This window comes from Plasmopara halstedii (assembly GCF_900000015.1).
Source record: "Plasmopara halstedii genome assembly, contig: Scaffold_2386, whole genome shotgun sequence".
NCBI lineage: Eukaryota > Oomycota > Peronosporomycetes > Peronosporales > Peronosporaceae > Plasmopara > Plasmopara halstedii.
In genome coordinates, this window is record NW_020189293.1 from 2216832 (window position 1) to 2228980 (window position 12149).

The following is a 12149-nucleotide window of genomic DNA, read 5'->3' on the forward strand; positions in this document are numbered from 1 at the left end:
CTTCCTTTGGCAATGGCACAGCAGCACCATTACAATTGGCAATTCTAGTCGTCAGATTACGACCGAATCTGGACATGTGTATCAAAAATATGATTGGAACATGAATCGCTCACTTATCCAACTCGTGCGGCGAGACACCGACTTCGTGGTTTAGTTGGTGATCGGGATTTGGCGACATCAAGTCTCATATTGACTACCGATGACCAATATGACTTCACCAGCTACATTAATGCGATGATGAGTTATTTCAAGAAGCTTTCAGCCAGATTTGGCGAACGCACTATCGGTTTGCAATGCACTCATAAGCGAGCTCGCTTTATTGAGCGTCGTATCACTTGAAGGCAAAGACAAATAGATTTCACCTCCGAAGGTGCGAGGTTAGGGTGGCTCTGAACAAAGACTGTACCCTAGATGAGGGCGATAGCTTATCATCTCGAATCTGCCACACTAGGGATCCGCGCGCAAAAATGGTAGCTAACGTACTCATCTCTATCGAAAAGATATTTGTGACACTGGAAATACTTAGGAGCAGAAGTCGCAATTTTTTTTCATCGCCTGACCTGGCAAAGTTAATGTGATCAAAATTCTTGCCCCCCCATGATAAATAAAAGTATGAAAAAATGCCCTAAAATAGGAGCTGTTATAGCTAGGAAAACGGCATATTCCTGTTTGGAAGCAGTATCGATAGTAACCTTCTGGGGATTACATATAGGTGCAGCTTGCATCAAGACCCTTTGCACTCATACGAGCCTCTGTTGAGTGTCACAGTAAATTTGAAACACAGAGTCTGTGTCGCGAAAGCTTGTTATAGTGTGGGATGTAGTAGCTATATGAGCGTGTCAGCTGCCATGAATTTCTTGCAAGCCGGCGAGGTAGAGAGAAACAGCTCTCGTGTAGTATTGCGGTACTCGCTGTATTTGTAGCAGTATTAAAAATTTACGATATGGCCCACCCTTTTGTTGTTAAAAGAGAACCTGGGCTTTTTGTACCTTGTAGAGATCGGAATCAATAAAACCTCCGTTTACTAAAGCGATAGAGAGGTGATATTGATAGCCCGTGGTCTATCAATCGGTTATGGTTTGTTTGATGCCATGTAAATTTCCGGCAGAATCAAGACACTGTGCGACCATGTGCATGTCTTAGTAGTAGTTAGTATGCACATGCTTATAAGATGCTAAAAACGAATACAGAGACACTGGTGGTCAAAGGTTTTCTTAGAACCGCTGGTAAATTTGAAGGCCTCGAAGTGTCCGTTGCTGTCCTGTCCAGGACTAGACTTCAAAACACGGTCCCATCATAATAACCTTGCTGGTGTACCACAAGTGATGGATTGACTGGATACATTGGTTGTCACAAGTTCCACTATCAGAAGAGCTATGGTGGGTCACATGCCAACCTCTACAAGGAATTAAAAGCGCATTTAATGAGGGAATGAAGCTGCGAGAGCTGCGGTGCATACTTGAGCTTGCCCAAGAGATAAAACTTTTTGTATCAGTATTTCTAGCTAAATTTTGAAGGGAAAAGTGGTTGTGAGCCGCGGTCTCCAAGGAAGACTTAAATGGCGACTGTATTTCTAATATCTCGGCTGTGTATCTGATGATACACATTAGTACAGGTGTGAGCTAGGAATTCTCAGATATCACTTATTGTCGGGAAGATCAGAGAGACGTTTTGTCGCAGTATCCAGGGTTTGACCGGTATCCAATTGAGGGCGGCATACCTTCGTGCTAATTCCAGTGATAACAGCGAGCATGATTCACCAGTATAAGGAACAAGCTCTGTTGTCATTACAGGCGGTTAATCCTTGTCACGATGCTATGTTATTGCTGGGCTAGAAAGTTGTATTATGTGTCCATTGTGTGGAGCAGGAAGCTTCACAGTTTTGCGATGAGAATATAAACCGAGTTCGTAAATGGAGTAACCTGGGCTGTCCTAGGGTATGTAAGTCTGTAATATCCGCTCATCAATGCGGACAGAATCTCCTATGAGCTTTCAGAGCTCACCGTAATGGACACTTGCAAAAAAGCTGCAGAATATTTGTATATCTTACAAATCCTTCGCTTTTTTGCATTTGTTGTGGACAGTATAAGGCGTAGAATCACAAAATCAGTCTTATTATGTGTCCTTGTTCCGGCATGATATCTTGTGATGGAGCACCTAACATTTCTGCGATTTTTGATGAAAAGGATGTAATGAGGTATCGTGCACCTTGAACAGAGAAAGCGTTGACCCTAAGTTTTTAAATAATGCACAGTGGATAGAATTTAATTCACTGGCGCCTCTAAAGTAGTAATAATATTCTAACTACATTAAAGATTATAATTAGTTCTCATAATATTCGATTTGCAAGAATGACCAGCAGACAAACCTCTACCGAGTTGATATATGTGTTTAGCTTGCACTTAATTGATTTCAATTTGGTGAAGAGTAAGGATTTCTTCTCGCTCTCATCTCCGAGCAATTTATTTATACTGGTGTTGGCGTATCTGCTTGGTTAGCAAAGCAGCCACCATACATCGCGTACTGTATCCACGTGTAATCGCCGAGGTTGAAGAAGATATTTGAACAATGGAATAGTAGATTTATAAAAATGGTTTGCCTTTGGCTTGCCGCTTCTCTCTCGGCATTTCTATCAGGCATGCATTATAGCGTTTAATCCCTCAAGCCAAGTCCTCAGGCTCCCAAATCGCTTAGTCGTCTGCGTTCTTTCCACCACGCACCCTCTCGCGTATGCCAGCGTCGAGTAATTCGCATTCTTGTGACAAGGTCGGATCCTGATGCATCAGCATTGTGTCTCTCCGGGTCTTGACGTGCCTCACCTCAACTTTGTTGGGCATAACCCGAAGCCTGTGATTTGATCTCCCTAGCGCGTCCCCATTTTGAGGTAATTTCTATTCTCCAGTCGCTGCGTCATTCCAGCTTTCCGGTATCGAGAGCGAAGTTCGTTTTTGAAGTTAATTTGTAGATTGCGCATGAAAAATTGTAGAGCTTGCGATTATGCTATTTCAATAAATACTTGGCGCATCGTGATGTGGTGAAAGATGTTCATTTTTAAGGTGAAAGTGACAAAACCTAGTGGTTTGAACGCAATCCTTTTTCTTAAATGCATCTACTTCAGCGATCATTAACGATTTCTCACGAACTGGTATCAACTTCTTTGCTTTTAAATCAATATTCACAACATTGAAAGCTTGTTCTTCCTGTTGTCGGTATGCTAAAAGCAACGTGAAACAGGTTTTGATTCGTGCTAGAAACTAGCCCGTTTGATCTTTGACGAAAAGCTGTTTGAGCAAAACTGCCTTCAGTAAATCAGGCAGTAGCAGATGCTATCTTTCTGACAATTTTATTAGTTGTGACGGCAGAAGCCAAGGTCTTCTGAGAACGCTAGGTCAGATGAAAGGCATCAACCTTAAACTGTACTTTATTTCTGATAAATCAGTTGACAGCCTTTGCAATGAAAATGCAAGAGCATTTGGGCGATTCCCGGCATCAGTGCTTTGTTACAGTTTTAGTTCTTGACGCTATTACTATTGGCATTAGCTACACACGATATTGCGTATTATTATTGTCGAAGCAACTTATCGTATGGCTTCGCATCAGTTAGCAAGCGAAAGTTGGCATTCTTTGAAACATTGATTCAAACTTTACTTATTCGGATTTTCATCACAAGATCATCATTTAACTTAACCTGACTAAAATAAATCATATGAAGTCTCAACAATCGTACCTGTTCATAGGGAAATATCTCTCGATCTGCCGTTGTTTGTTCCACAAATTGTCATTCGCTGCATTGGATATTTGATGAACGTGCTGCTATTAAATCCCGTAATGTTACGAAATTTCATGCAAGTACTAAGCTTCCGATTGTCTAGTACATGAACATCTTTCGCAGACACATACTTATCCACTGGTTTCCTATCTTTGATCATGATGATTCTCAGCTGACGTAGGATAAAATTTACGATGCGTTTCGGTGCTCTTAGAGGCTTATAGTGTATCGTTTTCATCTTATATTTGTATTAATTTATCACAGTAATCAACACTCCTGGAGCCAAATTCGATGATGACAGCATCTAAACCGGTAATCTTCTCGCGTGATCCGGACTCCGTCGACATATCCAGCGTGCTTTGAGTTCAAAAAATATCAAAGTCTTCCTCTTCTTCGCTGCTTCCTAAGTTTTCGTTTTCAGACAGACTACTATCCATCTCGATTCGAACACGTGCCGTTCCTCCTGGACTCACAGCCGCTTTCATTGAATGTGAGCCCAAATCTTCCACAAGCGACATGGCTTTCCTCTAATTGAATCAAAGTCAGTGGTGCTGTTCAAAATTGCACAATTAGATTGCTCCTTTGAACGTACTTTAGAAGATGTCGCCTTTGTCGCCTTTGCATTAGAGGGTGTACTGATCGCAGTTACACGCTTCACCTTACCACACACCATTTTCCCCCCACCGGCGACATGCTGGCGATTGATCCCAAGTACATAAGAGTCAATATCGTCACGCCGACGCGAGCTCAACTTTTTCAGAAAGGGTGTCTCATTGTCCTTGTCAGAATCTTCGTCCTCAACGCTATATGACGGAGTAGCGAGCTCTGGTGATTTAATCGCACCAAAATCGGGTAGTTCTGGTAGACCCTCTTTAGACGGAGTCGAATCAAACACATCATCTACATGCATTTTTTCATACTACGAGCATCATTACATACCCTTCTCAGTCTCAATGAAACATCTGCACTTTCAAGTGTACAAATGGATGGACCTACCTCTTCCACGAACTCACGCACTTGCTTCTTGAACTTGTTTGAGCCTGCACGTGAGAGCTTCGACGTTCCATCAAGCTTTTTATTGATATCTGCTCGCTTCAATTGCTTATTTGCAGCTTTACGATTTGTTGGCGGAGATCGAAAGTGCTCAAACGTCTTAGATTGACATTCTTGAGCCGACTTTCCAGTTACGTATTGAGCCACCTGCGAAAATAAAAAGTAAGCTACTTGTTTTAAAAAGATGATAAAATTGTACCTGCGCCCAGAAGTTCGAAACAGTTGTTGGAATCTGCTGCTTGGCCTTTGATAAAGCTTGCAGCTGTTCATCTGTCCACGCATCTGCATCTGGCATCTCATTACACTTGTCCGTGCAAACACTTCTTTTCCTCTTCTGTTTTGGAGTATAAATCTGCCATGAATTTTACGATTTTTTTTAAATCTAACGAGCTGAAAGATAAATTATCATCTGTTTAACGCACGAACCCTTCTGGTCTTTGGTATCCTGTCTAGATTTTTACCAGAGCTTGATGGTGATGTAATGGCAGTGTCCTTCCCTTCTTTGACTGCTGGCATAATAAGCCTAGTAACATTCACATTGACGCACAATATCGTTAGTTGAACTGAGTTTTAAACCAATTCGCACACTTTCAATGCACCTCTTGTTCACAGATTTTCTTCCTCTTTTATTCGCCAGTTTATGCGTACCCACAGACTTTTGCTCCTCTACCTTTTGAGACTTATGCACCAATGGAAGCAATCGCTTGCAAAAACGCGGTGGGATTCCGTCTTCCATGATTTTCATCACAGCACGTGGTATACCAGTACTTTTAGCAGTGTCTCGGTCGAGTTTTCCGCTCAGCGCTACGTATTCACCATCTTTGGACGTAAATTTGGTAGCTCCTTCACGCTTTCCAACAATGAAACGCAGCACTTTTCCACCAACTGATCCCAGAATTTCCATCTCGATATTTTCGCTTCCAGCTTCGAATTTTATCGGCCATCCTATCCACCAATGCTTCAACACTATCGCCTTCCTATTCACTCTTTCCTTCTTCTTTTCATTTATTTTGACACTTCTCAAACAATGTTCTTGGTCTAATTTTCGTTTTTTTCTTTTTCTCCCAAGATTTGGCGATGGAAACACAAGTTTTTTCCGAATGTTAAAGTTCACGTCCTCTTTTGGCTCCGGCTCCAATTCAACATCCTCAATCATCTCCAAACTACTTCGTTTGCTGTTTTTTCTGGCCATTGATCGCGTTACAGGTGTACATCCTGCCATCTCCAACACGCCTACAAAGCGTTGCGACTGCAGTCTCTTCAGCTTCGTAGCACTTCTTGTTAAAGCGGGAGACGACACATTTTGCTTTTCTCTTTCTCTCCTCTTCTTCTTCTTTTTTATTGCCTTAATGATTTGTAAACTCGCAAACGGGTCTTCGTCGTCATCGGCGATAGTCTGTGAGCGCCGTTCGGGTGCACTGAAGACCTTTGCCATCCCTCGAACTGCGTGGCTGGTATGATAACGCTTTTTTTTGCGAGCGGAAAACACTACAGCGTCTTCACGACCTAATCCAACCAGAGCACTCTCAAGCACAGAGTTATAGCGGCTGCACAGGCGTAACGGCGCAGACGTACTGCGGCTCAGCGACGTCATGGCGCGCAAATTCAAATTGTTGTAATTTTGAAAGTAGTAGAAAAGTTATAATACAAGTTTTTATGCAATCTGTAATATATTAAGTATGCAGGTTCTTAACTTTGAGTAATACTATTACACTTTTTCTTTTTAGCTAAATATTGGTCAGTAAAAAGATAGATCTATAGTACTACTCAGGGTTTTTGCGCATATCAAATGTGTTGAGGAATATCAACGGTTTCTCATAATCATTTTGAGGAATTTGTAGTAATCGTTTGTTGGATCCACGAATTTCGAGATAATATTTTTATCGTCAAGATACACTCAATTCTTGATGCAGCTCATAAAGCAAGTCAAGTCCTTCGGGGGCGTCATTAAGCAGTACTCACATGAGAGTGTCACCACTAAATGCACCATGAAGTTTAGCATCTTCTTGCCACCTAGCGCTAGCGACAGTCACAAAGTGCCTGTTCTCTTCTACTTGGCTGGGCTTACATGCACCGACGAGGTATTGTTTGTCAAGGCACCTGAAGCACAAAAGGTGGCAGCCACTCGAGGTATTGCCATCGTGACAACCGACACGAGTCCACGTGATGTGAGCATTCCTGGTGACGAAGACAGTTGGGACTTTGGTACGGGTGCTGGTTTTTACGTGGATGCCACGGAGCCTAAATGGGATGAGCACTACCGCATGTATTCATACGTAAGTAAGGAGCTGCCGGCTCTTATCACTGCCAACTTCCCAGTGCAAGAAGATCGACAGTCCATCATGGGACACTCAATGGGTGGACATGGCGCTCTAGTGCTTGGAATTCGCAATCCAGTACGTTATTTTTTAGTGATTGCTGAGTCAGCTTCTAACATGTCTTAAACCATGTAGACTCAGTACCAGTCCATTTCTGCATTTGCACCCATTTCACATCCAAGGCAGTGTCCATGGGGAATAAAAGCATTTACTGGCTACCTTGGTGTAGACCAGGAAAGCTGGAAGCAGTACGATGCCACGCAGCTCATGCTTAGCCACGGCCCAATTCCTCAATCGATTTTGATCGACCAAGGCCGCGAAGACACTTTTCTGCAAGAGAAGCAGTTACTACCTGAAGCATTTGCAGCGGCATGCGAATCGGTTGGTCAAAAAGTCACGCTTCGAATGCAAGTGAGTACAATATCACGCTAATTCATCCACGTTGTTATCAAAAATTTACTAAAGTAACTTTGTTGTGCAGGATGGATATGATCATAGTTACTATTTTATTGCATCTTTCATCGAAGATCATATAAATCATCACGCGGATGCTTTACTTTGTGTAAAGACATAAATAATGATTGATTTAGTTGAACGATCATTTTCTAATTTTTATAATATATTGCGCAGCTATTTTTGAAGAGAGCTGCGCATTCTTTAGTTAAGACATCGAAGTGTTAGGTGATGAAGATGAAACAAATTGACATGGCGCCGAGCAATATGGTCCTGTAAATGCTACATCGACTGGCTCTTGATGTGCAGTCAATGCCGAAACACCCAGAAAAGGACTCGCAGAGGACGTCGGCGCAAGCAGATTCTCTTTAATTCGAATGCGGCAGGATTGGTCGAAAGTCATGTCTCCAAAGACATAACGGTATTCACAAAAGTCGGAAAACTCACAATAAGCATACCGATAATTCCAATAGCAATCCCCGTCGACGACTGGCGGACGAGATGACTATAATATTCATAAAGTGATACCATAATTAATAATATCAGCTTAAAATTAAAGAAAACGACTCACCTTGTCTGAATTCGATTTTCCATTAAAAATGTGCCGTAACTCGGCCCGTAACTCACGAAGAAACGTTGGATTTGATATGATATCACGATGTCCCACTCCATCCATTTCCCATACGCCAGTCTATTATACAGAAGCATAAAACATGATTTGAGTAAAGCGAATAATTACTTCCATTGTTCAACTTTCTATACGCACCGAATACGTAACTCCATTCACTTTCTTCGAGCTTTCGAAGAATGTAATTTTGTCGTGATTTTGTGATCCAAAGAGTCCAGCAAAGAAACCTGCCGAAGTGCCACTGGTCAATAACGCTTCTTTCTTTGCCTCGCAAATAGACATATTTTTCTTCAACAACGCGTATTCAGCGTGACGACGTGCGTGTCGTATAGCACGAACTCGTGTGATATTTTGACGTGAAAAGTAAACAGACTGCGGGGTCTGAGTAACGCGAACGATGGAGCCGTTTGAGCCCAACCACGTGTGTGCAAAAGAAAGTGAATGGTATGGTACAGTGCCATCACCCGTTTTCCTGCATGTTAGCTCGTGTCCTATTTCATTCTTCAGCTGCACTTGAAACCAGCGTTCTGGTGTTGCTGTACTTTCATACTCGTAATAGGCCTTAGTCTGCTTGATGAATACGTTTTAGATCTCACACATAACTTTACCTACTGCTGAGGTGCACGTACCGGGACATTGACACCATAGACACTGTAGACCGAAGCGATTGGCGGTCGTTCGAAGGGTTTTGAATGATCAAAGACTGAGTCTTTCGCATAAAACTGTGCACGCATTGTTTCCAACTGTGCAAAGATCGGATCGTGAGTTGCCATTTCGCGGAAAAATTGACCCGACGCTACGTCAGCGCTAGTAAAATTGCGAACCCGTTCCAACTCATTTTTGGAAGCATCTTCCTGTCGAAAACGAACTGTAACTAGAACATCGTTGTCTTCGGCTATGCCCAATCCTGAAGAAATTGGTAAGAAACTTAAGATAGAGCCTACGCGAGCAAGTAAAGAACAAGATTGTAAATGCACTTGTGAGAACAAGAAGTCTAAATAATAGTTCAGCAAACCGAAAGATACGACGAGCTTGCGCATTTCACTCTGCGTGATTGGTAGTCCTTCTGTTAGACCGGACGTAATGAGTTCAAGAGACTCGATACTTCCAAGTAAGGGTGAGCCGACAGCAAAATATGCTGAAATATGGGAATCCAACCACTTTTGCCAATTGTTTCGTCCCACCTCTTCCTTGAGCCACTCGAGAAAATACCGAAAGACACTATTTCCCATCGAGTGTGCAATCACAACCATTCCTCCTTGATACCCATCCATTTCGACTGTAAGCTCAACTACACAAGCAATTTATCAGCACATCATATCCATTCTTAACACAATCCACTGCTACCCACGCACTTTTTCTCTTAAGTGATAAGAAGAATTTGTCACGTTGCTGTAGCTTACTCGATGGCAGTCGCCAGTCGTACGTTGCGACAACTAGTTGTTCCGGGTCCAATCCAAAATGGTCCACCATATCTTGAATATTACGACGCCATATTGTCGATAACGGGCCGGTGACAATGCCCGGATCAAGCTCAGACACTGCTTCAAGACCTTGTGCTGCTCTGAATGTATAACAAGCGAGCAATAAATGTTAGCAGAGTTTAAAAGTCGACAAAATCGCTGACTTACCGCAGCTTGCATACGCGTTCCTCTTGTGTTGCAATATCCAGCTTCATACAATCGATCCAGCAGTCACTTTGTGCCAATACACGAGCCACGTCAACCCATACTCGGTCGCCAAAGTTAATGTCTCGGAACAGATTATTACGGAAACCAGTCGCACAGCGATAGTGGCTCCACGACTGCAGTTGTGACGATGCAAAGCCCGGAATGAGCAGCACAGGACGCGTTTGCATCGCATTATCCTTAGCCCATACTATCTTGAGTATTACTATCGATATCACGAGTAGCATCATTTTTCTTTTTAGTGATCACAATGTGACTGCTTAACGGAGACCATGGTGGTGAAATTACCTGTTTAAATTAATTAGGTGTTTCTATAAACGGGACAAAAAGAGACGAGGCAGAAAGAGACAGAAGAGGCGCAATATTATTAGAAATAGCATGGAAATCTCGCAGCGAATGTCGAAATGGTTTTGTGTTGGGAATGCCCTGCTTTTCATGGCTATGGCAATACAGTGTAAACGATAATAAACAGTATGTGCTCTGTGGCAGAGATAGAGCAGTGGACACCAAACTTTGCCCTGTTTTCTAATCTCAAGATGACAGAGAAATGACGTTTGATCTTTCTTTGATGCGACTTGTAAATCAGCGACAAATATTACGTACTTTGGAGTTTACACTTGTTGGTGCTGGAGTAACAAAACAACGACCACGAGGAATTTGAACAAGCGACGTCATTCTAGATGAGAGGGTGATGGACGCATACCGGCACCAACCAGAGAAGATCTTGTGAGGTGGTTACTGACGGACGCCGGCGTAATATTGAAAAAGCTGGCTTAAGAGTACTTTACAGATTACAATGCATAACTCGACTTTTAGTTTTGAGGATTCAAAGGGTGTTATTTTTCAAAATCTTGATCCGCAACGTGATGAAAAACTCATAGTCAACGTAAGAAAATTCTGCACGCTAATAATCTTTTTGAACAAATAGAAGACCAGATCTTACCTGCTGACGTAAGCTTGACCATTGACAGAAATCGCGAGGATCTGTTCAACAATCCTTTTAAGCTGAGAAAGATTCTTCAGAAGTGGGATAGACGAAAGAACGCCAAATTATCCGGTCCCGAAATGAGGCAGATATCACGAATACGACCCAAGCAGCTGCGGAGTGGTATCGCTTGGGGATCTTTTGATTAGTTCGGCGTCAATCACGATGACCCTGACGTTTCTAAACTGCTCATTTTGAAGTTTCATGCCGTCAAAGACGGTATCCCGCCTATCAAAAACCGACGACGAGCCGATGTCTATCAACGGCAGTAGATTTCAGCCTACAAATCATGTCAATTTGCTAGCTAGCAATGCCAAAAGCACATCTCCTAGAACATCGCGTATTTTATTAGCGCTACAGAACATTTCACTCACACAAGCAGAACTTCATTGTCGTTTTAATATTATCGAAATAAAAGCAGGAATACAATCTTGTAAAAGGTCGATACGTATAGAATTTCTAACATACTTGTGCGAAGTGTGATTTGATGAGATACACTGTAACAGGAAACGTTGATTCAAAAGGTAACTTTACATTAATATAAACTTCAGATTATACCAAACATAACGATGTAAACAATACGCTGAAGAGTTTTGCAGCAAATGGCTGGCAAATTCTACATGTACTTGCGATCACCTTTTGTTTGACAGAAGTTGTGTGATCTTGTTTTGATATCAACAACCTGGGGACGAACTTCTGCGAGAGCTTTGAAGTCTGTCCTCGGTGCAAATGGACGAGAGCGAAACGGTTGATGACTTGAAGAAGGCGATCAAGGAGAAGAAGAAAAATTTAAAAGATGTAGGCACTACAACCTGCAGCTCTTCCTGATGAAGAAGACAGACGATAATTGGCTTTATTGATGAGTGCCAACTATAATCTTTGATGGCGATGGACACCCTGACGTCTTGACAAATGGACAGCACGTTATTCATTCATGATACCGGCATTTTTAACGGATATGATCGTTTTTTGCTGAAGCAAATACACGCAAACGCTCCAAAGTGATCGGACGATTACAATTGCGTCGGCATTTTATTACAACCAGAATCGTTCCAGCGGACACACGTATAAACACCATTTGGGGTGGTTTTTGAACACCCGAGTCCATGCACGGATTCACTAGAAAGAGCTGTAGAATATAAGCATCGACATCTATCAAATCATGCTGCTTCTCAACATTGATCGCATTCTTCAAGACAGCAGCTGTATCGCTCACATCCGCTCGCACCGACAACACGCTTCAAAGATCGCACAG

General features: G+C 42.4%; 3 protein-coding genes across 3 annotated transcripts; 1 reads left to right on the forward strand and 2 right to left on the reverse strand.

Moving 5' to 3' along the window:
• Nucleotides 1-4134: 4134 nt before the first annotated feature.
• On the reverse strand, nucleotides 4135-6416 carry PHALS_03914 (Myb-like domain; the record flags this gene model as incomplete). The annotated part of the gene is made up of 6 exons (XM_024718215.1): nucleotides 4135-4296; nucleotides 4362-4688; nucleotides 4766-4969; nucleotides 5022-5174; nucleotides 5249-5345; nucleotides 5422-6416. 6 exons carry the CDS (start codon nucleotides 6414-6416, stop codon nucleotides 4135-4137), a joined length of 1938 nt encoding a protein of 645 aa, XP_024583636.1.
• Nucleotides 6417-6810: 394 nt separating this feature from the next.
• PHALS_03915 (s-formylglutathione hydrolase) lies at nucleotides 6811-7714 on the forward strand (the record flags this gene model as incomplete). The annotated part of the gene is made up of 3 exons (XM_024718216.1): nucleotides 6811-7218; nucleotides 7276-7551; nucleotides 7622-7714. The coding sequence occupies 3 exons, from the start codon at nucleotides 6811-6813 to the stop codon at nucleotides 7712-7714; spliced, it is 777 nt and encodes a 258-aa protein (XP_024583637.1).
• An 87-nt stretch (nucleotides 7715-7801) lies between these two features.
• On the reverse strand, nucleotides 7802-10139 carry PHALS_03916 (phospholipid sterol acyl transferase 1; the record flags this gene model as incomplete). Its single annotated transcript, XM_024718217.1, has 7 exons — nucleotides 7802-8098; nucleotides 8165-8284; nucleotides 8360-8788; nucleotides 8851-9161; nucleotides 9237-9512; nucleotides 9577-9785; nucleotides 9853-10139. The coding sequence occupies 7 exons, from the start codon at nucleotides 10137-10139 to the stop codon at nucleotides 7802-7804; spliced, it is 1929 nt and encodes a 642-aa protein (XP_024583638.1).
• Between the last annotated feature and the right edge of the window lie 2010 nt (nucleotides 10140-12149).